General features: G+C 63.4%; 2 protein-coding genes across 5 annotated transcripts in view; both read left to right on the top strand.

Annotated features, from left to right (window-relative positions):
• Positions 1-16,560, top strand: part of ZFPM1 (zinc finger protein, FOG family member 1) — a 124,745-nt gene extending 108,185 nt beyond the window's left edge. For both annotated transcript variants that reach the window (XM_039503780.1, XM_039503779.1), the window contains 6 exons: positions 7,779-7,881; positions 9,299-9,508; positions 10,064-10,288; positions 11,145-11,240; positions 11,705-11,854; positions 12,749-16,560. In XM_039503780.1, the coding sequence (XP_039359714.1) occupies positions 7,779-7,881; positions 9,299-9,508; positions 10,064-10,288; positions 11,145-11,240; positions 11,705-11,854; positions 12,749-15,180 (3,216 nt within the window). In that variant the 3' untranslated portion in view covers positions 15,181-16,560. The remainder of the gene's footprint in view (positions 1-7,778; positions 7,882-9,298; positions 9,509-10,063; positions 10,289-11,144; positions 11,241-11,704; positions 11,855-12,748) is intronic.
• Positions 16,561-21,689: 5,129 nt separating this feature from the next.
• On the top strand, positions 21,690-25,107 carry LOC120384711. Of its 3 annotated transcripts, XM_039503699.1 has the most exons (4): positions 21,690-21,825; positions 22,687-22,845; positions 24,170-24,292; positions 24,434-25,107. In XM_039503699.1, the coding sequence occupies exons 2-4, from the start codon at positions 22,705-22,707 to the stop codon at positions 24,923-24,925; spliced, it is 756 nt and encodes a 251-aa protein (XP_039359633.1). In that variant the 5' UTR covers positions 21,690-21,825; positions 22,687-22,704; the 3' UTR covers positions 24,926-25,107. The 3 variants fall into 3 exon arrangements, with proteins under 3 accessions (XP_039359633.1, XP_039359632.1, XP_039359634.1); XM_039503698.1 differs by having other exon boundaries at positions 24,170-25,107; XM_039503700.1 differs by lacking the exon at positions 24,170-24,292.
• The last annotated feature ends 517 nt before the right edge of the window (positions 25,108-25,624 follow it).

Here is a 25,624-nt window from a genome sequence, read left to right on the forward strand (position 1 = left end):
TCCTTAAAGATACGCGCGGCTTTTCGGATACTTCATTTATTGTCTAAATATTTTTGCTCCCATTTCAGCAGCTCCCTTATCGAGCCGTGTTGATGATTTCCAGCCCTGCTTTTCTCTGCCGCTCGCCTCCCTTCCTATCTCTGCCCAGAGAACTGAGGAAGGAATCGCAGCTCCATCCCTGATAGTGACTATCGCCCTTCAGTCGATTTTCCTTTGTTGTCTTTGAGGAGGGGGGAGGAAGAACAAAGCCCGGCCTCCCCGGAGCGTCTGGTTACAGGCTGCCATCCTGCCCGGGGACAAGCCGCAGGGCGCATGCTCCGGGCCTGGCTTGTCTGTCTCGCTCTGCTTGTTGTGCCCGAGCTGCGGGGAGGCAGCTAGGGGGACGTCGCACTTTGCTGGAGCGTAGTTCCGATCTGCCTTGGGAACTCCGGGCCAGCCAAGTTTCTGGGGCAGGCTGCCCTGGCTGCTGGGGTAAACATGGGTGCACCCAATGCTTACAGTGACATCCCAACAGCAAGCGCTCTTCAGAGGGACTCCCTGCTCCCCTCACCTTGCTGTTACAGGTGCACCACAAGCCATCTCCACTATCGCTGGCCGTGGCCATCTGCTCAAACCATGCAAAGTGCAGCCTGGGCCAGCACAACTTTCCGCCTAATAACACTAACACCGAGCTGGGCTACGGATGCAGCGCTTCTTGTCTGTCGCTCTCCAGCCGCCGTACAAAGGAGGACAGCGTCAGCTGTAAAATGGGGAAACTGAGGCACAGAACAGGGCAGTGACTTGTCCAGAATCAGACGGTGGCAGTGGTGGGATTAGAACCTAGTTCTCCAGAGTCCCGGGCCAGTGCTCGAGCCACTAGGCAACACTGCCTCCCCTCAGGCGTTAACCAGGCAGGGTCCTCCTGTCCCTTAGTCGGGCAAAGTGAAGTCCTGCGCCTTGTCATTGCCAAGTAACCAGCCTGGCCTGCAGCCCCCCTGGAGAGGAACCCCGCTAGGGAGGGGTGGCCCGCTACCCCCATAGATAAAAGCCCTGGCATGTCTCCACTGCTGGAGTTACTCCTCTGCCTGGGACACAAGGATCCAGGTGTCCCATGCTGCTTATGAGCCCTGTGCAGCAGCCCTGCAGGGCCGGCTCATGGGCCACCGCCGTTCAGGCAAGATGCCTGCATCACGGTGCCGTCTGAGTCTGGCAGGGGTTGGATCTAAGCCTGGGCTCTGCTCCCCCACCAGGCAATGGGGACACGGACGCCCAGGGCCCCCCGAGAATGTTGCTGGCCCTATTGTGCTAAGGGGTGGGCACAGGGGTGTTGTGACTATTCCTTGCCGGTTCTCTGCAGTGCTGGCAGAGCCAGCCTGGACCGGTGCCCGTGAACCACAGAGCTGCCCGGTTTGCTGTACCAGGGCCTGGGCCTGCCTTGCCTGCATCCTTATTCTCCTCTCCCTCCCCCAAAGCCCTGGACAGGCCCGGCCCAAAGTTAATGGCTAACTGGTGGGGCCGGTCCCTGCCCCCGCCCACCCCCAGGCGTGCCTGCTGGTGTCTGAGCGGCGGAGCGAGGGGTCGGCGAGCGGATGCAGCGCAGATAGGGTTTCTGATGGTTATCGGGGCCGGTTCAGAACCGAGACACTGACCTCATTGTTAAGAGAAAAACAAAGAGAGTTGTGAGAGCCACCGGGCAGCTGGGGGGGGGCCGAGGCACAGCATGGCCCTGTGACGGGGGTAGGGTGACCAGATGTCCCGATTTTATAGGGACAGTCCTGATATTTGGGGCTTTTTCTTGTATAGGTGCCTATTACCCCCACCCCCTGTCCCAATTATTCACCCTTGCTGTCTGGTCACCCTAGACAGGGGCACGGGAGGGGGAGCCATGCCAGGCGGCCAGCGCGCATCAGTCAGAGGGGGCGGGGGGCTTCGCGCCTCCCCAGCATTGTGCCAGGACACAAGGGGAGACTGGCCTGGACTGAGCCCTGCTGAATTTGGGGCGATGGGGGTGCAGGAGGGGGACGAGCCATTGTATTTGGATGCAGTTAGACCAAACCAGTGTAAATGTGGGGGCGGGGGGGATTTCTCCCAGCCAGGGGCTGCTCCTTGAACTCGCCTGTTCCCCTCCGTTCTGTATGTGCGTGGCTGTTGCTTGCGCCCTCGGCAGCACTGGGCAGCGGGGGTCACTTTATGTGGGACCATGGGGAACAGTTCGTTATTGTAGGGTTACTTGGGAGCCAGGGTCGGTTTGGGGTTGGAGGGTCACTGGGCCGGGCCGCGGGGGAAGGTTCGGGGTCACTGGGCTGGGCCATGGGGGACGGTTTGGGGTCAGAGGGTCACAAAGCCGGTTTGGGGTCAGAGGGTCACAGACCCAGTTTAGGGTAGGACGGTGGCCCAGGCCATGGGGGCCGATTTGGGGTCGGAGGGGGGCTGGGCTGGGTCGGGGGGGCAGTTTGGGGTTGCTGGGCTGGGCTTCGGGGGCCAGTTCGGGGTTGGATGGTCGCTGGGACGGAACAGGGTCGCTGGTTTGGGTCAGAGGATTCCTGGGTTGGGCCATGGGGGCCGGTTTGGGATCAGAGGGTCGCTGGGTTGGGCAGCAGGAGCCTGTGTGGGGTCGGAGGGTCACTGGACTGAGCCATGAAGGCTGGTTTGGGGTCACTGGGCTGGGCCGCAGGGGCCGGTTGGGATCAGAGGGTCTCTGGGCCGGGCCGTGGGGGCTGGTTTGGGGTCACTGGGCGGGGCCGCAGGGGCCGGTTGGGATCAGAGGGTCTCTGGGCCAGGTCTTGGGGGCTGGTTTGGGGTCACTGGGCTGGGCCGCAGGGGCCGGTTGGGATCAGAGGGTCTCTGGGCCGGGCCGTGGGGGCTGGTTTGGGGTCACTGGGCTGGGCAGCAGGGGCCGGTTGGGATCAGAGGGTCTCTGGGCCGGGTCTTGGGGGCTGGTTTGGGGTCACTGGGCTGGGCCGCAGGGGCCGGTTGGGATCAGAGGGTCTCTGGGCCGGGCCGTGGGGGCTGGTTTGGGGTCACTGGGCTGGGCCGCAGGGGCCGGTTGGGATCAGAGGGTCTCTGGGCCGGGCCGTGGGGGCTGGTTTGGGGTCACTGGGCTGGGCCACAGGGGCCGGTTGGGATCAGAGGGTCTCTGGGCCGGGCTGTGGGGGCTGGTTTGGGGTCACTGGGCTGGGCCGCAGGGGCCGGTTGGGATCAGAGGGTCTCTGGGCCGGGCCGTGGGGGCTGGTTTGGGGTCACTGGGCGGGGCCGCAGGGGCCAGTTGGGATCAGAGGGTCTCTGGGCCGGGCCGTGGGGGCTGGTTTGGGGTCACTGGGCTGGGCCGCAGGGGCCGGTTGGGATCAGAGGGTCTCTGGGCCGGGTCCTGGGAACCAGTTTGGGGTCGGATGGTTGTTGGGCTGGTTTGGCAGTAGAGGGGTTTGCTCGGGTGGCCTGGGCCATGGCGGAGCTTACGGGCACTGGGCGAGGGGGGGAGTCTTGAGCGGCAAGAGCAGGTTCGATGCTGGGGGGCTCCATACAGAGCAGTACATCCAAGGACTCTACGTCCCAGCAGGCAGTGGGTTGGGGCACTCGGGGGCTGTCAACAACCCCCCCACGCGCCCGGGACAATCCCAGAATGCAGCTCATGGGACGCCAGCGCACGCGCTCCTCCCCCTCCCAGGAGACGATTCTCCCACCCCCCGATGCAGCCAGAACTCCTGTATCTGGGGCGAATATTTAACCCTTCCAAACACCTGCCCAGCACGGGAGGCAGGCAGGTGGCTCCCACGGGCAGGCCGGACTCGCTTCCTCTTGGGCACCGATGCTGGGGATTGCCTCTAGTTTGGGGGAGGGGGCAGAAAAAGCCAGTGGGAGTATCTGCAGCTAACTGGGCTCGCTGGTGTGGGACAGATGAGCACATTCCATTGCCCAATCCTGGGGGGGTGAACCCCCCTCATTTCCATAGCCCCACCCGCCTCTCTGACCTTGGATTGCTCCGGGCGTTACATCTTTTTCTTTTCTTTTCTTTTTTTTTTTAAATAGATACAAAAAATTAGGATCCTTTCTGCACCATCAGCAAAAACTGTGTGTGCGGGTCTGTGTGTGTGTGTTTTTATCACGCTAGGAGCACTCTGCTCCTTGCGGTGATAAGGCCTAAACCGACCAAGCCTGTCAGTCGGAGTGTGAGGGTTTAGAAATATTGGGACGAATAATTAGATTTCATATCGTTACCGCAGCAGCCATCGAAGGATCAGGCAGATTTATTTTTTTTTCCCTCCTCTGCTCATTAATATTCATTAGAGACGCATGAAGGCAGAGCTGGTCTGAGGCCAGACGCGAGGAGTGGGAGGCAGATGCTGCCGGAGCCCTGACGCTTTGCCGGGGGTGGTGAATCCCGGCTGCTGGGGCCTCTTTCTTTCCCCGAGGCCCTTCCAGAGGAGCTCCCCTCGGAGCTCCCCTTCCCTTTGTAAGCTCCCTGCCCTTCCCCAAAGGACACGACTCCTGTGGTGTGTGTTGGTGCTTTTCCCCCTTGTGCATTGTCTTGGGGCTCACGCCGCCGGTGGCACAGCTTGGGAGCCAGCCAGCCTGCTCCGGGACGATGCCACGCACCCGTCGCCTGGGAGAAGCTGGTGTGTAACTGGTGGGCTGAATAAAGCTGGACTGGAAACGTGTGGCTCACTGGAGATGGGGCATCCCTGTGTCCCTCTGCCCATGCTTGAGCCTGCTTTAACCCCACCGTCATGGGTGGGAGGAGGCTCCTTGGAAAACTGCTGGGATAGTTGTTGGGTTTTGTATTGTTGTAACGGCTGGGAGCCCCGATCCTGGAGCAGACCCCCGTGTGCCAGGCACTGTACAAATACAGGCCCTGCCCCGAAAGCAGCACGATGCTGTGGGCCGGAGCCAGCTGCCTTCAGTCAGTCCATAAACTCCTCGATTCCAAGGCCAGAAGGAACCACTGTGATCATCTCTGATCTCCTGTATAGCCCAGGCCAGAGAACAGCCCCCAAGTAATTCCCAGAGCAGAGCTTTTAGGGAAACATCCCAGCCTCAATTTAAAAACTGCCAGTGCTGGAGAATCCACCGTGACCCTTGGTAAATTGTTCCAGCGATTAATTACTCTCGCTGCTAAAAACGTACATTTCCAGTCTGAATGTGTCTGGCTTCAGCTGCCAGCCACTGGACCGCGTTAGCCCTTTCTCGGCTGGGTTCAATATTGGTTCCCCGTGTAGCTACTGTGGCCAAGCCACCCTTTAACCGTCTCTTTGTTAAGCTACCCAGATGGAGGCATGTGTTCTGCAGGCCCCCGGCGCCCTGGGAAGTGCCGGCCCGGCTCTGCTGCCCCCAAGGGCCCTGTCCCCAGTGAGAGAAGCTCATGGGGCTGTGATCAAAGGGGCGCGTGAGGACGGTGCTCAGTGAGGCTCCCAGCTTGGCCGATGCCCCAAGCGCTAGATCTTAGCTGAGCTGTTCTGGGGGGTTGGCTCTGAGGCCAGCCTCCCTCTGCGCTTTCCAGCTTGTCTGGCGGGGCCCACAGGGGCAGCTGGAAAAGGCAGGCTCCCCTTGTGCAAACCCTCCATGGTGTGGGCTCCAGCCCTTGGAGAGGCACCATCTCTCCTCGTGGTCTGGCCATGGCAGATGTGACCAGCCAGGCCTGTGGGCGCCAGCGTTCTTCGTGATCAGCCAGGCCCCTCGCTCGGGACTCCTCTCCCCGACCCGCCGGCAGAGCCATTGGTTATCGGCCGACAGGCCCAGTGGAGGCCAGGCCCGTCTCTCCGCCTTTCGGAAGGGCGTGGTGGGGCTGCGTGTAACTGGCTCTGGTGGGGGGGTCCCACGTGTCCTGTTGGGCCTTTTCCTGTACACAGAGGTGGTGTCTTGGGCGTGTTTAGTCAGGAAGGGTCAGCGTGACACAACCACGTCTCCCCCATGCCCATGATGGCCGGGGTGGGTTCCACAAGGCAGAGGGCTGCCCCCTGCCACGGCGTTGGGGGCAGCATCGGGCCCCGGTGCTTCATGGTCTGCTATTGCCACCACGTGGCCTGTGCAAACGTTTTCTCGCCCCCGTCGGATCCCCGAGGCCGCGGCAGTGCGTGGCATGTGAACCCAGGGCCCGGGGATGCAGAGTGCTCTGTGATGCCCACCCCTGCTGGCAGATGCCTTCTGGAATCCTGCTAACATCAGGACAAGCAAAGACAGTCCCTCCCTTCTCCACACTCCCCCTTCTCCTGCCCCCGTCACTGGCGCTACGCCGAGGCCAGGGGTGATGCGAGTGTTTCCTGCGCAGGGGGCACGCGGGATTGTTAGACCCCGAGTTAAGCAGGAGAGGAAATAACATGCTTGTCAGCGCGAGTGCAGAGCACGCCAGCAGCGCGTGGTGCCGGAGGGGCGGCTGGCCAGCGGCCTGCACGGCACGCTGCAGTATTGCTGATGCCCATAATGGCAGTGGGCCAGGGGGAGGGGCTGATCTGGATCCATGTGCAGCGTAGCTTGGTCAGGCACGGACCTAGGTGAAGCGTTTCAATGCCCTGGGCTCACCTCGTGGGACAATCAGCAGGGCTGGCTCTGGGGAACGGGGCCGAGGTCAATCAAAGGGGAGGGGTTCCCCAGCCGCTCTGTGGGGAGGGCGCTGCTGGGAGCTGTTCCAGGACTGCGGAGAGGGGGGCCGAGACGAGCCCACCTACCTCCGAGTGGAACGAAGGTGCACGTGGGGGAGTCGGGGTGGGGGCTCCACCCTTCGGTGCTGAGGCTGTCCCGATCCAAGGCCCTGAGGCTGGTGTGACAGGAGAGGACCCCGAGGGCTCTCAGACCCCGCACATCTGTCCCTGTTTGATGCTGCAGCAGTGACTGGCCGATGCAAATGCTGCACTGTTGCTGAGTGGTAACCTGGGCTGGTGCCTGGCTGCATCTTCCATACCCAGAATGGCTTCAGACCCAGCACCCAGCTACTCGGGGCAGGGCAGGGAGGGGATCCCGAAGGTCTGGGGAACGGAGGGGCCTGGGTCAGGAGTGACTCTCGGGAGTCAGTGCGATTCGGCCGCCAGACGAGATGACCTCAGTGGCGGGTAGTGTGCATGCAACAGCTCATCCTAGGGCCGAGTTCTGCAGCAAGCGGCCCGTACGCTGGGGACGCAGGGGTGTCTTGTATGTACGTGTGGGCCTGTATCCAAGCATGCACGTACCCTACCGTAAATGCTCACGGAGACATTGAAATGTTTGATGCGAACGAGTCCAATTTTGAGTAGGTCAGCTAGGCGAGTCAGTGCCCCCTCCCGACCGTCTCTTCCCCCAGCCTGTCTCCTCTACAGCCACCCCCATGGCGTGGCCTTGTCCTGCTGCTCTACACCCCACAGCTGCCTGGGCCTGAGCTTCCCTGGGCGGCGGGGGGGTTACAGTAGTGCTGGCAGCTCTGTGCCCCCAGAGCTCTCCAGCTCCCTATGCTGCCCTGGCCAGCAGCCCCTTCTCCCCCGCATCAATCCCCGTAGAGCCCACGCGTGCCACTTCACACGCCTCAGCACCCCAGGAGGACTTGTGACAGCAGCACCCACGTACAGAATGGGGGTGGGGCTTATACAGTCCCCATATCCTGCCAATCTCAACGTGAGACCTGTGTCCAGGAGGAGCTCGACTCCTGGGGCCCTCCCCTCCTTCTGTGTGTCCCCCACCCCCAGGACTCCCACGGCTGGGCTCTTACCATTGGGGCACAGGCGAGTGGGTACCCACAGAGGTAGCTGGGTGAGGGCTTGTTTTGCTCCCTGCTGGGATGGGTCAGCGACCGCCCTACATTCACTCGCGTCTTCTCTCCTGTGTTTCCCTGTTGGCAGAGTCCGCCTGTGACGCTGATGCTGGGGGACGAGCGCTGCTGGCTGTCCAGGCTGTCCCTGGTGTCCGGAGAAGCCGACGCCAACTCGGTGATCTACAGGAAGGGTTGGTATTACACACGCTGTGTAGCAAGCCACCTGGCCTCTTCTCGCACCTGCCACATCCTGTCCACTGGGGACCTTTCACGTTTAAAGGGCCAGCGTCACCCTGAAAATCAGATTTATTCCCCCCAGAAACACACTCCTTCAGAAAGTAACTGCGGCTACTGCTCATCTCGTCCTGCCCGTCACTCGGCTCAGGCAGGCAAATGAGCGCCCGTCAGTTTCACGCTCTGGTTCTGGTCAGTTTCACTGGCTGGTTCCCTGCTCCAGTCCACGCCCTGTGCCTGCAGGTTGCGGCTCGCTGTGGGAGAGCTCAGTGGCAGAAAGCTGGCTGCGACTGGAACTCCCGGCTCGCTAGGCTGTGTCCCCAGAAGCCCAGCGTGGGCAGGGAGCACGGCTCACTGTGCCCACGACGTGGGTGTGTCGTGCCAGCCACAGGGCCGCCATCCTCTTTATAGAGCCAAGGCGCTCGCTGACAAGTGGGCTGAGCGCGGCTGGGAGGGAAGGCTCCTGGGATGGGAGGGGGACAGAGCTATTCGTTCCCATCTAGTCACCGTCCCATCTCTCCCCACTGCCCTACATCAATCTCCCCCACCATCTGTATTCTCCACTCCACAGCTAGAAGTCCTGGGGCAACTGTTCCCCGGTCTCCTGGCGGCCGGGCAACTGTTCCCCTGGAGAGGGGCCCTCCTGGTGGCTCCCTGGTTTGCAGGCCATTAGCGGCTGGGCAGGGAGAAATCCAGCCTAAAGTGTGAATAGGCCACTAAAATCAGCTAAGCCTCAGCACGTGCTGACACTGCCACCTCCAGGCAATTGTGGGTATTACGAGCTACTGTACAAAGGCAGCTGAAACCCTTGGCGTCTGTAAGCTCACCTCTCAACGCTCGGCAATTTGTCTTGGGCAGACGGGATCAGAGGGTAGAACTGGTTTTCCAGAGTCTGTGCTATATGCTGGGGAGGCAGCTGTTTTGCGCCTTTAAAACAATCTGGCGTTTCTCATTTGCATGTTGTTATCCAGAAGGCATTGCAGCTCTGAGCACACAGAGCCAGAGCAGCTTTAAGGGATCCCCATTCTGTCGGGCTCAGGCAGCCCCTGCAGTCACACTTGCTAAAAGAAGCTTTCTGGGGGCATCCATCCTCATGCTTCAGGGCATAAGTAGATCATCAGTTGGGGTCAGGAAGAAGTGTCCTCCCCTTGCATAGTGCTACACAGTGAGGTGCTATGTGTGCTGTATTTACCCTTTCCTGTGGGGCATCCACTGTGTGCTACGTTGGCCAGGCTTTCAAGGTCATTGCACCATTGATCTGTCCCTAGATGGAGAGGTTTTCTCTTTGCCCGTCCCCTCCCGGCACTGAGGCAGAGGGCACTGGGGCGGGGAGATGATGCTCAGCACTCCTGTAACCAAAGCTTTGCCTTCTAGGTGAATTGATCTGGTGCAAAACCACCCAGGCCATTGTGGAAAAGGAGCTGCTGAGTGCCTTTGTTATGGCCGAGCCGCAGGGCATCCCGAACCACACTGTGAAATCGGAGCCCGGGGACTCCACCTACCCAGCCATGCTGCATGCGGACATACAGCTTCTGCCCCAGCAGGCGGGCATGGCAGCCATCCTGGCCACAGCTGTCGTTAACAGTAAGTCAGCAGCGGCCACCGGGCAACTCTGCGGGAAACGATCCAGCCGTCCTCCGCCTGGCTCCCGGCAGACACCCGCCTGCATCACAGAATTCACCACCCCTAGAGCGATCAGGCTGGACCCTGCCCTCCAGCAATCCAGGGCAACAGATCATCCCCCAGCTTCATGCCATGAGCAGGGTCTGCTCTGGGTGCTGTTCCTAGCTCTGCCCCGGGCGATGCTCCCCTGAACTGGGCCTCAGTTTCCCTATCTCTAAAACTGAGTGGCACCTAGCTCCCAGGGTCGGGGGTTGAATAGGGTCTGGGCAGGTCTCTGAGGTGGAGGAAGGATAGAGAAGTGCTGCTCGTGTAAAGTAGCATTTAATTAACCCTTTCCACCAACTGCCATCGGAAGGAGCGTGTCCCGGGGAGATGCTTGGCCCGTTCCCTAGACAGGACGCTCCATGACCCTGCTGGGCCCACCCTGGCCAGGATCTGCCCTGGGCTCGAGGGAGGGGACTCATGATCACCTCTGCCCTGCTCCCCTTGTTTGTCTAACGCGGTTTCCCCTGGCAGAGGATGTCTTCCCCTGCAAGGACTGCGGCATCTGGTACCGGAGCGAGCGGAACCTGCAGGCCCACCTCATGTACTACTGCGCCAGCCGCCAGAGCTCCAGCTCGCCCGCCGTGGACGAGAAGCCCAAGGAAACCTACCCCAACGAGCGCGTCTGCCCCTTCCCGCAATGCAAGAAGAGCTGCCCCAGCGCCAGCTCCCTGGAGATTCACATGCGCAGTCACAGCGGTAAGGGCGAGGCCCAGGGAGGTGGCACAGGGCTCGAGGGTGTGTAGCTTCAAGCCAGGCTGGCGGGCTGGCTGGCTCGAGGGCAGGGGGCTGTGATGCTAGGGAAAGCCTTTAGCCTCCGGATCGTTGGGGGCAGGATCAAAGCACAGGTCTGCGGGCCGTGAATCCTCCTGTGCCGCCTCCTGCTTTGTTCCCTAGCAGGGAGAGAGAGAGACTCATGTCAACCCATCGCAGCCTGTGCTGTCATACATCCTCCCAGGCCTGTGGCTGGCGGTGGCTCTAGCCGTTCCCCGCCCGGGGTGGGGGGATGAGGTGCCATGCTGGCGTTGAATGCCACACGTCCCGGAGCCTCGTGGAGCTGGGCAGAGACCGGTCATCCCCGGTCACAGAGGATTATGCTGAGATTCGGCAATTCTCTGCAAGCCGGAATTGTCCTTCTCCCCCTGGCCGTGTGACTGCAGCCTCTGGTCGGGGTGAGGCCAGCCAGCCCGTGACCCCTCCACGCCCCCAGGCACAGCTTCCCTTGGCACATGGAGCCAAATGAGCAGTGAGCCCATTGCATCCTCCAGGGGCAGGGCGGGGCTGCCCCACTGGGGAGCTGTCAATCATCTCTCTGGCAGTGCCTCATCACTGCACTGCCATGCGTCCATCTTTAACACCGGGACCTCCCAGTCGTCCCCCTCAAAGCCCTGAGACCCGCATGCCCACAGTGCCCCCGCTCCCATTAGCTCTGTGGCCGAGGGGGGCTGCATTGCATTGGGGTCTCGCTGCCGGGCATCCCAGGGGCCTGGGCACGCAGGCTCTGATGGGGGCAGGGAGCAGCACCTGTTCTCACACCCGTCCCTCTGCCTTTCAGGAGAGAGGCCGTTCGTGTGCCTGATCTGCCTCTCCGCCTTCACCACGAAAGCCAACTGTGAGCGTCACCTGAAGGTGCACACGGACACTCTGAACGGTGGGTCCCTCGGCTGGGCTCTGGGTCCCCTGTGGCTGGCTCGCCACGCAGCAGGGAGCTGCACGCTGAGGCTCTGCTTAACGACGGGCTGGGGAAGGAGAAGGAGCTGGGAGCCCAGCTTGGGGGGATCAGGGCGTCAGACCGGGACTCTCCCCAGCTGGAAATACGAACAGCGCAGTTCCCCTGCCCCAGAGCTCTCGCAGTGCTGAGTGGGAGTGGGGATGTCTACGCTGCCCGCACGGAGCCACGGCTGGGAGCCTGGGTACGTGCTCAGCCGGCTGGCCTAGGCGGCTGTGCCTTCACTGCTGCTGGGACCTGAGCTAGCTCGCCCCAAGCTGGCAGCGCGCCGCCATCACGCCCCTTAGCTGCAGCACGGCCAGAGCCCCGCGCGACCGCTGGGAAGCTCGCCGGCAGCGATGGCCTTCACAGCTCTTCCTCTCCTGTCGTTGTTCCTGTGACTGCAGGAGTCTGCCACAGCTGCGGCTTTATCTCCACCACCCGGGACATCCTGTACAGCCACTTGGTAACCAACCACATGATCTGCCAGCCAGGCTCCAAGGGCGAGGTGTACTCCCCTGGGCCCGGGCTCCCAGCCGCCAAGCCGCTGGCGCCAGGTGAGTCCCCTCCCGCTGTGTCGCCCCTCTTGTGCCAGGCCCGGCGTGCCCAAGGGTGGCAGAGCTGGCCTTCGTCTGCCAGGCATGGGGAGCCCAGAGGCACTGAGGGGCGTCATTGCCGATGTTAAACTTCCTGGCCCATAGCCAGTCTGTTCCCCCGCCCTGCCCCAACTCGTCTGCCTGTGTCAATTGTACCCAGAGCCGCTGGAGCTCCTGGCTTGGGCTGGGCTTCCCCGGCTGGAATTGCCTCGTGCCAGTGGGGACAAAGGGCTGGCCCCAAACTGGATCGAAATGATCTGTGATCACCCGCATGGCGGGGGTTGTTTGTGCAGAACCCCTCGGAAATTGAAACTGACGAGCGAAGCAAACGATCAGCACCAGGGGCCCTGGGAAATGGCCCGGCCCTTCCCTAGTGATTCCCTACAGAGGCTTCCAGGGGACAGGAGAGCTGGGTCTGGGGTCTCAGCTGCCAGGCGGATTTAACCCCCGGGCTGACTCAGGCTCGCAGGGCACCTACCCTGCCCCTGCCCTGCCCCCCAGGCCCATGGGAACTCTGGCACCCTGGGGCAGAGTTGGCCCTGGGGCAGGGCAGACCTTTGCCATCCAGAGAGGCATGTCCTGTAGGCCCCCAGCTTGTGCCCCTCGCCAGGCAGCGCTGTCCGCTCCAGGCCCCTGGCCAGTGGGGTTGGGTCACTGAGCGCCCTGCACTCACTCCAGATGGGATCCAGCAGGGTGGGAGGGAGGAGAATCTCCCGGCCCTAAGAAACGCTGCCACGTGGGCTGGGCCTGTGGTTCCTGCCCACTGAGGGGGCTGGGGTGGGGCACGGGGCCTGTTCAGCCCCCACAGTTCACAGGAGTCACACACTGATCCCCCCATTCCCTCCCCGCTGACAGGTACGAGCCAGCCGAGCGGGACCCCCATCCTGAAGTGCAGCCTCTGCGGCTCCGTGGCCGACAGCCTGGCCAGCCTCCGGCAGCACGTGGTACTGCATGGCCCGCTGCCCGCTGTCTTCGGAGGGGCAGAGCCCACATCGGCCCTGGCACAGCCGGAGTCCCCTGCCAACCCCCCGGCGGTGAAGCCGTCCCTGGCGGACGAGGTGGAGAACGGCGAGGCCAGGCCCCCCCACGCAGAAGGCTGCCCCTCAGCCTCGTTTTCCTCGGGTGAGGTGGCACCACCCCTCAGGATCAAGGAGGAGCCCACGGACAGCCCCGCAGGGGAGGGTGAGGTGGCCAAAGGCACCCCCCCGGCAGAGCCGGCTGCCAGCCCCAGGTCGGAGCCGGAAGCCTCCTCTAGGGCCTCGTCCCCGCGCAGCCTGCACTCGGTGAAGGTGAAGTCGGAGATCGCCAGCCCCACGCCGGGGTCTAGCCCGGTGCCCAGCGAGCCGGGGGTGGGCACAGCCGGCGGCACCGTCTTCCTGCCCCAGTACGTGTTCGGCCACGAGGCCACGGTCGTACCCCAGGCCTCCGAGATCCTGGCCAAGATGTCCGAACTGGTGCACAGCCGGCTCAAGCAGGGGCACGGCACGGTGCCCCCGGCCCTCTACCCCAGCACCCCGGTGCCCAAGGGCGCCACCTGCTTCGAGTGCGAGATCACCTTCAACAACATCAACAACTACTACGTGCACAAGCGCCTCTACTGCTCCAGCCGCCACCTGGCCGAGGACAGCCCGCCCGGCGCCCGCAAGGCCAAAGCCCCGCCCGCCACCCCCAAGGGCCCGGCCACGCCCGGGGCTCTGCTCTCACCCCAGCCGCCCGCTGCCGTCGAAGGCCAGGGGCCGCCCTCGCAGGAAGGGGAGGCTGAGAGGGACGCCAGCCCGCCTGCCCCTGCCACAGAGGCCAAGCCGGAGATCAAGGTGGAGGAGGGCGGTGCCAAGGCAGGCTCCCCCGAGGCGGATGGGGCCAGCCGGGCCAGCGAGGACAGCCAGAGCCCCAGCAGCTCGGTGGATGACGCGGACGACGACCCCAGCAAGACGGTGTGCGAGGCGTGCAACATCCGCTTCAGCCGCCACGAGACCTACATGGTGCACAAGCGCTTCTACTGCGCCTCGCGCCACGACCCGCCCCTGCGCCGGCCCAACGCCCCCAAGGTGCCCTTCCTGCACCAGCCCGTCCGCACCCGCAAGCGCCGCAAGCTCTACGAAATCCACGGCGCCGCCAGCCCTGCCCTGGGACCGGCCCAGCACCTGGTTGAGCAGCTGGCAGGGGGCCTGGCCGGCGCCGCAGACCCGCTGGCAGGGGGCCCCCGGCCCGAGGTCCCTCCCATGCTGTCGGCTCTCATCTCTGTGGCTAAGGTCCATAGCGCCGCCCCCTCCCCCAGCTCCAGCCCCGATGCCGACGGCCCCATTGACTTGAGCAAGAAGCCCCGGCTGCAGGGCGAGGTGCTGCCCGCCTCACTGCCGCCCCTGGCGGACTACCACGAGTGCACGGCCTGCCGCATCAGCTTCAACAGCCTGGACAGCTACCTGGCCCACAAGAAGTACTACTGCCCCGCCGTGCCCCTCCAGGCCGGCACCCTGCAGCAGCTGCACCAGATCAAGGGGCCCGCGCCCCCCCCCTCGAAAGGCCGGGGCAGTGGTGCCCCTGAGAGCCCGGACGTGCCGGGCGAGGAGCCCGACGGGGTGCGGGTCAAGGTGGAGAAGGCGGTGCTGTCGGCGAGCCCCGGGGCCCTGGTGGCCAAACCCCTGGCCCTGCCAGCCACGTACCCCTGTGCCTCCGGCGTGGACTCCCTGCAGCGCTACACCAGCCCCAAAGCCCTCCCCCTCCTGGGGGCCAAGGTCCCGCTGGCCGGCTGCCCCTACTGCCCACTCAATGGGGCCGTCAAGGGAGACCTGCTCGAGCACTTCCGTAACGCCCACGGGCTCCTCGGAGCCGGCCCCGGACTGCCAGAGGCCGTGCTCCAAGCGGCCGCCAGGACACCGGCCGGCTGCGCTCCGGAGAGCAGCCTGCCGCCCCTGCCCGCGGCCTCCCCACCCCAGCCCCTCGCCAGGCTCCGCAAGGACAGCTTCAACGGCAAGGAGCCCGCCGCTTCCTCGGCCTCCAACGGCAGCCCCCTGCCCGCAGGCTCCCCCCGGCCCAGCCTGCCCGTCTCGCCCGCCGCCCCTTTGAACGTGTCACCGGTGCCTGAGGCTCTGAGGGAGCCTGGGCTCACGCCCGGCTACACGGACAAGAGCGTGCAGACCGCGCCCAGCAAGGCCCTGCCCAGCCCCGTCCCCAACGGCAACCACAGATACTGTCGCCTCTGCAACATCAAGTTCAGCAGCCTGTCCACCTTCATCGCCCACAAGAAGTATTACTGCTCCTCCCACGCCGCCGAGCACGTCAAGTGACCCTGCCCCACCCCAGCTCACGCCCCGCGGCCGCTGGCTCCGGCCCGGCGACGGATTCGAAAGCAGGACGCACCCCAAGCCAGGGCCCTGCGGGAGGCTGGAACGGGGGGCGGGGGGGCGGCTCTTCTGAAAGTGTCCACTGAGGCCGAGAGAGGGACACACCCAGCCTGCGCTGGACCCATGCCCATGGCTACATGCTGCCCCCCTGTATGTTACACAAGCTGAAGGGAGGGAGTGTTCCCTGCTACCGCATTTTTGAGCTCTGGGTTGTGTATGTCTAAAGGCAGCCCCCCCTCACCCATCTTCTCCCCGACACACCTGCCCACTGCAGGGGTCTCGTTCTGACTCGGTGCTGGTTCTGCAGCATGGGCTGCCTCCCGGTTCCCCAGCGCTGGTCGAGGCGATTTTCTAGGTTTGGGGGCAAATTTGCAGAAATTCGATTCTCTCCTTCCCTCTCCCAGGCCTCGCTCCAGCCTCTCACAATCAGCATCCAACAGGCGCTTTGGCACTTTGGTTTGGAGATGGGGAAACTGAGGCACGGATCCTCTCCCCAGGTCATGCAGGAAGTTGGTATACAGCCCAGCTCCCCTGACTCCCAGCCCTGCGCTGAGACCCCCTGGGCCAGGCCGGCTCGTAAACAGCCTGTTGGAATAGCAGGGGGTGTTGGCAGCACAGGCCGAAGGGGCTTGAGCAGAAAACCCTTCGCCAGCTTGTGTCCCTTGGGCCCAGAAATCCTTTAGGGGAGCACCAGCCTCATTCTCCCCTTTGCCAATCCCTTGGTCGCTGGCTGAGAGCCTTGCACTGGCATAGGCAGCTCAGGGAGGCTGCCTGGCACCCTTAGCCCAGCACTGGGCATCCCTGGTCTGCCCGTGGGGCCCCAGTGGAGTTGGTGGAAGCTGTGCCCGGGCAGCGCTGAGCCCTAGGATGGGGCTGGAGGTATTGGTGGCTCTTCGCTCTTGCTGGGGCGAGGGCAGGCTGGTGAGGGTGCTAGGTTGGTTTCTCAGAGCTAGCAGGAGAGAACAGGAGTCTGGGCAAATATCCCCCCTTCCCACCTGTCTGCAGACTCCCTCCCTTCTGTAAGGGGCTGCCCCCTGCACAGCACAGCCATAGCAGTGATGCCTGGATTCTCCTTTCTGGGGGCCCGGGCAAGGCTCACAGACCCCTCCCCCCCGAGGCCCAGGCCCCATTCTTCTTTGGAGCCACCCTCTGGGTCTTTTCTGCAGAGCTCCCCGCGTCGTGTGTGCCCCCTCCCATCCCCCATCGAGCTTGTGCCGGGGTGGGGCGGGGGAGTGAAACCGACGGGGACTGGAACAAGAAACAAGACAGCACTGAAGATGAGACTGAAGCCTACACGTGTGTGTATAAGCATGTACATAAATAAATCTGTCTAATGAAGCTGTGTCCCCCCGTGTGTGTCCAGAGAGGCCCGCACAGCATGCTCCTGGGCCGTGCGCATTGCCGGAATCCTTTGGTGCCTGAGCCACAGCGATAGAGGTCGGGCCAGGGCCTGGCTCTTGTGTTTTTAGCTGGGGAAGCCCCCGGTGTGTTGGCCAAGTGGGCAGCTGTAGACGTGCCTACGGGTGGTCTCCATACCTGGAGCAAGGCTGCCCTCAAACCCAGCTGGGGGCTGTCGAACAGGCCTGCTCTTTGCACGGATACCGCATTGGTCCCGTGACACTAACTCTTCAGCCATGTGACCTCAGGGTGAGAGGTGCTGGTTACCCCACAGCACTTGGCCCAGGACTCTGCCAGGATGGAGGAGGGGGGAGCGTCAGAGCCCCAGTGAGTGGCTGCAGCTGGGGAGGGAAGGGGCTGCAACGTAAGGGGGGCGGGAGGGCAGAAAGCACCCCCATCCCCAGCCTTCCCGCAGTTGAAGAAGGAGGCCCGATGGTTTCGATCCCTTTGAAAGGCGTCTGATCACAGCTGCTGGTTTAAGCAGTAACAGGGAGAGCTGCTGGCAGGGGCAATTGTATGCACTGCCCCCTAGGGCTGGCTGAGGAGGGGTTGGGGGAACCAGACAGCGATACTCACTGGAAACTGGCCAGGGTAGCGTGGCTGGGCCAGGTGCTAAATGGGGAGGCCCTTAGCATCCTCAAAATGTGCCGGCAGAGCCCCAAAGCCGGGCGGGCAAAGCCCCAAAGCCGGATGGGCAAAGCATACTCTGAGTCTAGCTGGGGTCTCCCCTCCTCCTCCAGCCGGCTCTAGGGGATACCAGCATCGCCAGAGAGCAGCTGCAGCCTGCTTTCTCTGGCCCGGGATCCCTTTTGCAGCACTCTCCACCATCAGGGCGTCTTTTATTGGGCGAGGGATTGCTGGGCTGGGCGCCACCCCTTCCAAAGCAGCTCGCGTCCCCGCACAGCCTGCCAGGACTGGGCCAGAAGCCGCCCTTGCTAGAACGTCCCTTCCACAAGTGGTCTCTGCTATTACCACGGCCAGGGATGTGCCAGCTCAAGCCATCGTGCCCGGTAGCAGTTCATGCTTCTGGCCACCGGGTGGCAGTTAGGTCATGCCAGTGGGGGCTTGGGGCACACTGGCGTGTTTGTAGCTGGGGCGCGTTTTCTTACCCCATCCAGGCAGGCCCTGCAGGATGGTGCCTCTGGCAGGGCTCAGGCCGCAGTGGGGCTGCTTTAGGGAGGGCAACATAAGTGACCTTAGCTGTACCTCTGTGCTGTGCTGCAGCAGCCCGGGGAAGGGACGGCTGGCCACCCCCACAGCCCATTGCCTCTTGAGCTGCTCTCCTCTTCCAGGAGGCGGGCTCGGCCCTAGAGACCCTGGGCTGTCTTGGAGTCTGTGCTGCAAGCCCCAGTGCCTGGGCGGATGAAAGGCCCTGCAAGGAATGGGGCAGGGGTGACCCCCAGACACGTGCTCCAGCCTTGCTCGCTGACCGAAGGGAGCCATTTGGGCACAGCCTCCCACGAAGGGCGCGTGACAGGCGAGGGCAAACACCGCTCAGTGTGCAGCTCAGACGGCTGGAGGCTGAGAGAGAAACGGACGGAGGCTGAGAGAGAACCGGACGGCGCTTCTCGCTGGTGAGGCTGCGGGGACGGGGATTCTGCGGAGGGACAGGGAACGGGCCGGTGCAAGGGAGCTGAACGGAGACGATGGATGGAGACGGGGGTCGTGCAAACCTAGCACATCTGCTCAGCTCCAAAGCAGGGAGGACGATGCTGGCGCCTCAGCCTTCACCAACCTCCTCCCTGTGCCGGGGGGGTTTGGCGCCATAGCTCAGGGGTGAGAGCAGTGGTCTCGGAACCCCGGGGGCGCAGGTTTGAATCCCCCTGGGGCCACTGCATTAGTGCAGCCCCCTGCCGGAGCTGTAAAGAGGTGCCGCTGTAGTGAGGGGTTAGAGGGGTCCCCAAAGGGGGGATTGCCCCCCTCAGGGGTCACGGTGTTACAAAAAGTTGGAGAACCGCTGGATAGGCCCAGGGTGCTGCAGACCTGGGCCCGCTAGAGGGAGCCGTGGGCTGGGATCTCGGCGAGCTGGCACACAACTCAGGGCCGGTTTTCCAGCTGAGCTCCGTCTGGCAGGTGCTGAAGTGGGAGCTGCGCGCTTTTGACCATCTAACCCAAAGGATCCAGCCGAGTCCTCAGCCCACTGCGTGGGCCTGCTCACAAGGGCCCTTGCAACAGGCCTCTGGAGAGCAGCTGTGACACACGGTGAATCACCGCGGGGCTGATTAGCCAGCGCTCGCTCGCTCTCTGAACAGGCTTTTGTGGTAGAGAGCAGGGCACCGCCATGCACCTCCCTTCCCACACACACAGGCCAAGGGAGGGAGGCTGCGTGGCAAAGGCAGGGGGGAGGGAGAGGAATTCTGTGCCCCTGCAGGGCACCAGAGAGGGGTTTGCATTTGGATGGTAATGGAGCACTAATCAAGGAGCAGGGCAGAGGCAGGGGAGCTAAGGGGCTCAGCCCCAGAGGGAGGTGCAAAGGTCCATGGGGTGATCCCGTGTCTGTCCTTCCCTGCTCGGGGGCAGCCCACTCTGCATGGACTCGCTTCTGCCCACCGCCGCAGCCTGCCCCAGGCGTGCTGTACGGGAACGGCGCCTGCTCCCAGGAGGTGCTGCTGGTTAGGGGCTCTCACAGGGCACGCTGCCCCTTTAAGGGGGTGGGGGGCTTAGCCTCACCTGTACCAGGTTTAGCCACAGCCCCAGGTGGAGGGAATGGGTACCAGGGTCATGGCTGAGGGCACCGGAGATCAGGAGCCAGGCCTGTTGGGAGAGCCCGGGGCAGCCAGGGGGAGGGCGCCTAGATGTGGGCATGGGGGCGCTGATAAAAGAGTGGGGGACCAGGCCATAGGACGAGCCCCCTCGGAAGGAAAGTCAGGGCCGGTTGGGTCACGGGCCAGCCGGTCCCAGGGCTGGACGCAGGTAGGAGAAGATGGGTGCAGGTTCCCCCACAGGTGGGGCAGCCACCCCATCACTGGGGAAAGGCCTGGCCGGGGCCTAGAAGTGCTGAAAGCCAAGCCCAGGAGAAGGGGTGAAGTGGCCATTAAATGAGGACAACCATCGGGGGGAGGGCTGTGCCCGGGGAGGAGACGACTGGCCTTTGGACTCAGTACTAGGGTGACCAGACAGCAAATGTGAAAAAGCCGGACAGGGGGTGGGGGTTAATAGGAGCCTATATAAGAAAAAGCCCCCAAAATCGGGCCTGTCCCTAGAAAATCGGGACATTGGTCACCGTACTCAGTACTAACGCCAAGGCCTTTGCCGGCAGGCTCCATGCCCTAACAATGCTGAGAGCTGGAGGGCCGCAGTGGGAGGGGAGCCAGTGAATTGACTGGGGGGAAACTGAGGCAGCAGATGGGCCCAAAACCAGACCAGGACACCCCTCTCCTCCCGCCCCCCGCTACAGGGCCAAAAGCTAAACCTGCCGCCATGTTCTGCTCCGTGGTGTGGGTGCAACAGCGGAGTGAAGGGCATGGTGCTAAAGCCCTCTCCCTTATGCTGTGATAACCCCCGGGGCGGGCACGCTTGGGCCTTTGCTGGGGGTGAGTGGAGGGGGACAAGTAATTTGACTTAATCGCAGTCTTAACGAGAAAGGCCATCGCCAGACCCGGGCAGGAGGCGGCGACAGCTCCTGTCTGTGGCTGGGTGGGCCGGGAGCCCAGTTCGGGCCCAGGGCGGCAGGGCCGGCCAGGCTGCCTGGGGCGAGGGCTCAGGATGCCAGCAGGGCTGTGTGTGCGGCTCCCATCCCGGCGGAGCTGCTGGCACAACGCCAGGGTCGCAGAGCGGGCGGTGGGCCTTACACGGCAGGCCAGGCTTTCAAGAGTGCCCTGCCCCCACCCGCTGCCATTGTACCCCCAGGGCAGGGTGGAGGGGCGGGCGTCCCAGCAGGGGTGGAGACTGAGGACGATCGAGGAGGGGGCTTGTGAGCTCGGCCCACAGCACTCGGAGCACGGCAGCAGGGCTAGCAGCCTGAGCTAGCATCGGCCAAGCTTGCTGGAGCAGCAATAGCCGTGAAGGCAGCAGCAGCATGGGCTAGCAGCGCGATGCCCACCCAGCATCCCAGGCATGTGAGATAAACACAACCAGCAAACTCCCCCGCGCTGCAACTCGCCCAGCCAGCACCACGCTCCTGATCGCAGGCAGAGCAGACGAGGGTGGAACAGGGCCGGGGCCAGCATGGCAGCCAAGGTAAGTGGACAAGCGCGGTGAGCGCACCGGCCAGCTAGTTGCGTTGATTTAAGAAAATATTCCGCCTGTTTATTGTAGTGGTGCCTACAGACACGCACGCCCAGCCTGCCGTGTGAGACCCTGTTTGTGCCATGCACTAGCCAGCCCCTGCCTTCACGAGCGGCCGATCCCAGCCCCCGGGTGGGGAGGGGGATCTCACGCCGGCAGGGTGAACCATGCAATGGCAGCCAGGCACGCGGTAGTGCCATGAGTTTGGGGGGTGGGTTTAGGTGGGAGAGGCTGGCGAAATGGCAAGGAAAGTGAAGGGCGCGGGGACAGGGAAGGGAAGGGGGCGAGGTTAGGAGCAGAGAAGCTGAGATGGAGGGCGAGGGCTGGAGCGAACTGCTGATCAGCTCCGGGCACAGAAAGGGGAGTTTGCCGACTGGTGGAAGGGCCCTGACTTACTGGAGTACTGGGCCGCGGCAGCAGTGAATTGGAGGCTGCGGACTCAACCCGTGCGCTCTGAGGGCTCAGCGGCACCGCGGGGAAGCGCAGGGTAATTGCATCCACTGCAGCCTTACGGGGACAGAAGGCAATGCCTGAATCACACCACTTTCCCGCCGCCAAACACGGGCTGCGCCCGCATCTGTTGGGGCACTTCGCTGGCTCCACTGAGCAGGGCAGAGAGGGGAATATGCCCATGCGGATCAGTGACGGAGCTGCAGTAGAACCCAGGCGTCCTGCGCTGGTCCCCCACTCTAACCACTAGGAGAGCGCTGGGCGGAGGCAGCCCATCGCTGTGCCCGCGGGACCCTTCACCCCTGTTGGCCGCCTGGGCAACGAGGCCCCAAGCAGCCTGGCGCTGATGTCACAGGGACCTGGTTCTAGAAGAGCGGGCAGCTGGGAGACACTGGCTGCACCGGGAGGGGAAGGAAGCTGCTCCCAGAGACTGGGGAAGGCCGGATGTTATAGGGACTGGATTGCCCCACAACTAGCTGCCATCACTGCCCCTGGGAGGGGGGACACGTGGTGGTAAGACCCAGCTGCTGCCATTTCCCCAGACAGACGCCAAAGCCACAAACTCCCCTCCAGCCTGCATGGGGGAGGGGAGGGGGAGAAGGAGCCCCCGAGGCGGACATGGCTCTGGCCGGTCGCACCTGGCTAGAGTTGGGGGCGGACGGTTTAAGGACCGCTCGGTCCTGTCCGCGCTGCCCCAGGGAGATGCCGACGCAGGAGCACGAAGCCCAGCTGGCTCGAAGGGCGGAGGCTGGCGAAATGCAACCAGGTGCCAGCCTTCCTGCCCAGGGAGCGTCTGCCCCAGACCCCACATAAACGCATCAGCCAGTCACCATGGGGCAAATGCCCTGCCAGCACCTGCACCTGGAGCCAGGAACGGCCCCCTGGTCCTACTGGGACCCCTCTGTGGAGGAGGAAGGCTTGTGTACGGCAGGTCCCCTGACCCCAACCCACCAGCTTCTTGCAGGCTGGCCACCCCCCCTCCCCCCCCAAGCCCTCGCTCGCAGCAATCCCCGCACACACTCCCACCAGGGGCTGATCTCTGCCCATGATGGTGTGTAGGGACTTGGAACACCCTGTCCCCACCCTGCCTGGCAGGGAATCTCGCGCTGCCAGCATCTGCTCCTTCCCAGCGGGGACCTGCCTGTCTGGATTCCAACCCGACAGCCAGGGAAAGGTTCTCAGTTAGGCCTGAAGGCAGCTCCGTCTCATCAGCCTATGAACGCTTAGCCCAGGGCTCTTAGGCCTTTAGAGAGCTGGTGGGTTTGACCTACCCCTCGGCGTTCAGGGGCAGGCAAGGGGAGGTGGGCCATGTACCAGTGGGGCAGAGTGGATGATCCAGGGGCCTCCCCGCTCAGTCTCTGTTCTGTTTCCTAGGGGTGGATCAGCGCCCCCATGGAGCAGAGCATCGTGGCGAGGCTGGGCTGCATTCAGTGCCAGCTCCACGTGGCCAGGGCCAGGCTGAGAGCCAGCCACGAGCAGACTCAGGTTGAGTTGGCAGCTGTGCAGGCCGAGCTGGTGGCTGTCCTGAGCGAGGTGAGTCCCGCACAGGACCCGGAGGTGAAGGCCGCAAGGGAGAAGCAAAACCGGGGTGGCCTTGGGCCCAGCCAAGTGGCCAAATCCACATACAAGCTCCGGGGCAATGGGGTGAGGCCTGTGCACGACGACGCAGGCGAGCTCCAGCAGGACCAGGCCACGCCTGTGGAAGACCCCCTGTGGGACCAGCTGCAGGCCCCACAGGAGCAGCTGGAGGTTCAGGGGATGGCTGGTGGGGAGGCAAAGCCTCCCTGGGCCCTGAGGACCAAGAAGATTGGCTGGAAGACCAGAAAGCTGGGCTGGAAGACCAGAAAGTCCAGCTGGCTGCCCAGGACGGAAAAGAAAGGGTGATGGGAGCGTTGTAATGCTAGACGCTATTAGAGAAGGCGCGGCCAGGTGCACAGGAAGGGCTAGCAGGGACCGGGAGATAATATGACCTGCTGCTTGGACTCCTTACAAATAAACAAGCTGTTCGGACAGGCATCGCCACCGACTCTCCAGGCCGGCTGTCTAGTCTAGTGCTTGTTCATCGACTCTTTCCTCCTTTCTCCTGGTCTCAGCACTGCACTCGCTGAGCTCAAGGAGCAACTCCCATTTCAAGCTTCACAAGCCATGTTTTGTAAAAACCCAGCTCTCGAGGCCTCTCCTGCCCTGCAGCATCTCCTGGCCCTAACTTTGCTGTGGGGGGGCTGCCGTCCTGGGCACAGCGGCTTTCCCCTTGCCCCACTCTGGGGCACCTCCCGCCACCCTGGCTACCGTCGGGGCCGGGGGCTGAGCCGAGGCTCTTTTTTTAATGCCAGTCTAGTTGCTTTTTAAAACCAGATGCGCTGAGTCTGGAATTCCTGGAGTTTCCTCTCTGCCTGGCTCTCAGACCTGGGACGGACGGACCCTCCGTCTCCTTGTGAGCTTGCTGCCACGTGAGTCTCTGTTGCATTCCAAGGGAGTGTTGGGCCACGTTTGCTGGCAGTGGCTCACCTGGCAGCGTGGACAAGGCCTAGCGTCCAGCATTGCCGGCATGTCCACCCTCGTGCCAGCAGCGCTGACCCCACACTTGCTCTTGTCTGCACTGTTGGCTAACTGCGCCCCTCCACTTGTGCGTAACACAGTGACCCTCCCAATGCAGACCAACCCCCTCTGCGTAATTCCCAGGCACGGGCAATAAAACCCTGGGAGGTTCATTCTCCATCTGCTCCTGGAGAGGGCGTGGGGGGTGCCTCCAGACTCGAACAGATGCTGCTAAGCCAGAGGAAGGAAAGGGGGCTTGAGGAGAGGGACGGAGTTAAGGAGCCTCACCCCTCCGTTTTCATTCTATTCTCTCTGCTAGGGGTGGAGAAAGGTTCCCTTAGGCCAGATCAGAGCCCCTGGGGACCAGAGCATCGGCGATCGCCTGGACCATATTCAGGCCGAGGTGCAGCGACAAGCTGAGCTGCGGGCTGGTTGGGAAGAGGTGAGGGCTGACTGGGACGAGGTGCAGGCAGCGTGGGAAGATGTGCTGACTGACACCCAGGTGCAGGCTGCGGCGTGGGCCCCCGCCAGGTTTCTGCAGGCCCCGGCGAACACCACGCAGACCCTCTTCCATCTTCCGCAGATCCTCGTGCACGTGGCCCGGCTCCAGGCCCGGTTTGCGCAGCTCCAAGCCAGCACTGCAGAAGCCCAGCTGAAGGCTTTGCAGGCCCAGGGAAAGAACTGGCCGAAGGATGCACGCGAGCCGGCCCAAGCCCAGGCGGTGTCCGGGCCCGTCCTGAAGCAGGTGTATGAGCAAGTGGCTGCGGCTGTGCACACTATCCTGGTGCTGGCCATGCAGGATCTGGAGAGGGCTAAGCAGGCCCAGAGGCTCCCCGTACTAAGCCAGCTGACGAGGGCCGTGCATGCCCAGGTGGAAGTGGCTCTGCGGGGTATCCTAGCAAAGGCTGCACAGGAGGTGGCGGCGGCCGATCGGGTGGAGCTGGCCGAAGCGCTGTGCAGCCAGGTGGAGAAGGCGGTGCAGGACGTCATTGTGAAGGCGGAGCAGGACTGGGGGAGGCCCAGGGGGGCCGTGCCAGGAGGGAGCGAGGGCCGGGGTGGAGAAGCCGCGCTGTGACGGGAAAGGCGGGCGCTCGGGAGGGCTGGCCGGGGGAAGAAGGCTGCCTGGAGGAGGAGGAACGCTCTGGTGGAGCAGAGGCAGGTGAGCCCCAGTGGGGGTCCGTGTCGTTGGCCGACACGGTTACTTGGGCTCCCGTAAACAAATCAATAACCAAATAAATCCAGCAGCTTCCAGCCCCACTCTGCCCTCGGTGCTCCCTGCCAGCTTCCTGTCCCCTGCTAGCTTCGTTCTCCCTCCTCCCACGTTCCTCCCCCGGAGCTCAGCGCCTCGGCAGGGAAATATCCCACGTGAATTCCCCCAAGGGTGAGTCGTGATCTGAGCCTGCACCTGCCACTTCCCCGCCTTCGCTGCACAGGGGCTGCCGGCCTGGGCACAGCAGTTTTCCCTTTGCCCTGCTCTGAGGCTCCTCCCGCAGCGCGGCCAGGTCTGGGCTTCAGCTGATTGCTGTTGTTTATCGTAACCCAGCCGTGATGAGTCGGGAATTCCCGGAGATCCTGGCATCCCCTTTCCTCCCGACTAGTCCCTCTTCGCTCGGCAGCCACAGCTCCTCCGAGCTGGGGTCTCCCAGTTAGAGCCAGCAAACCCTGGGAGCATGGAAGGGTGCAGGGTCGGGGAGCAGGGGATGGGTTGGCCTAGGGCTCATACAGGCAATGGTGCAGAGGTGCATTGGCAGAGATGGGGGGGTGGAAGCAGCGA

This window comes from Mauremys reevesii, linkage group 16 (genome assembly GCF_016161935.1).
Source record: "Mauremys reevesii isolate NIE-2019 linkage group 16, ASM1616193v1, whole genome shotgun sequence".
Taxonomy (NCBI): Eukaryota; Metazoa; Chordata; order Testudines; family Geoemydidae; genus Mauremys; species Mauremys reevesii.

Excerpts from the sequence above, each read along its gene's own strand:
- LOC120384711 (XM_039503698.1), top strand. The coding sequence starts at position 22,705 with ATGGAGCAGAGCATCGTGGCGAGGCTGGGCTGCATTCAGTGCCAGCTC. Across the intron at positions 22,846-24,169 it reads TGGTGGCTGTCCTGAGCGAG|GGGTGGAGAAAGGTTCCCTT; the intron begins GTGAGTCCCGCA and ends TCTCTCTGCTAG.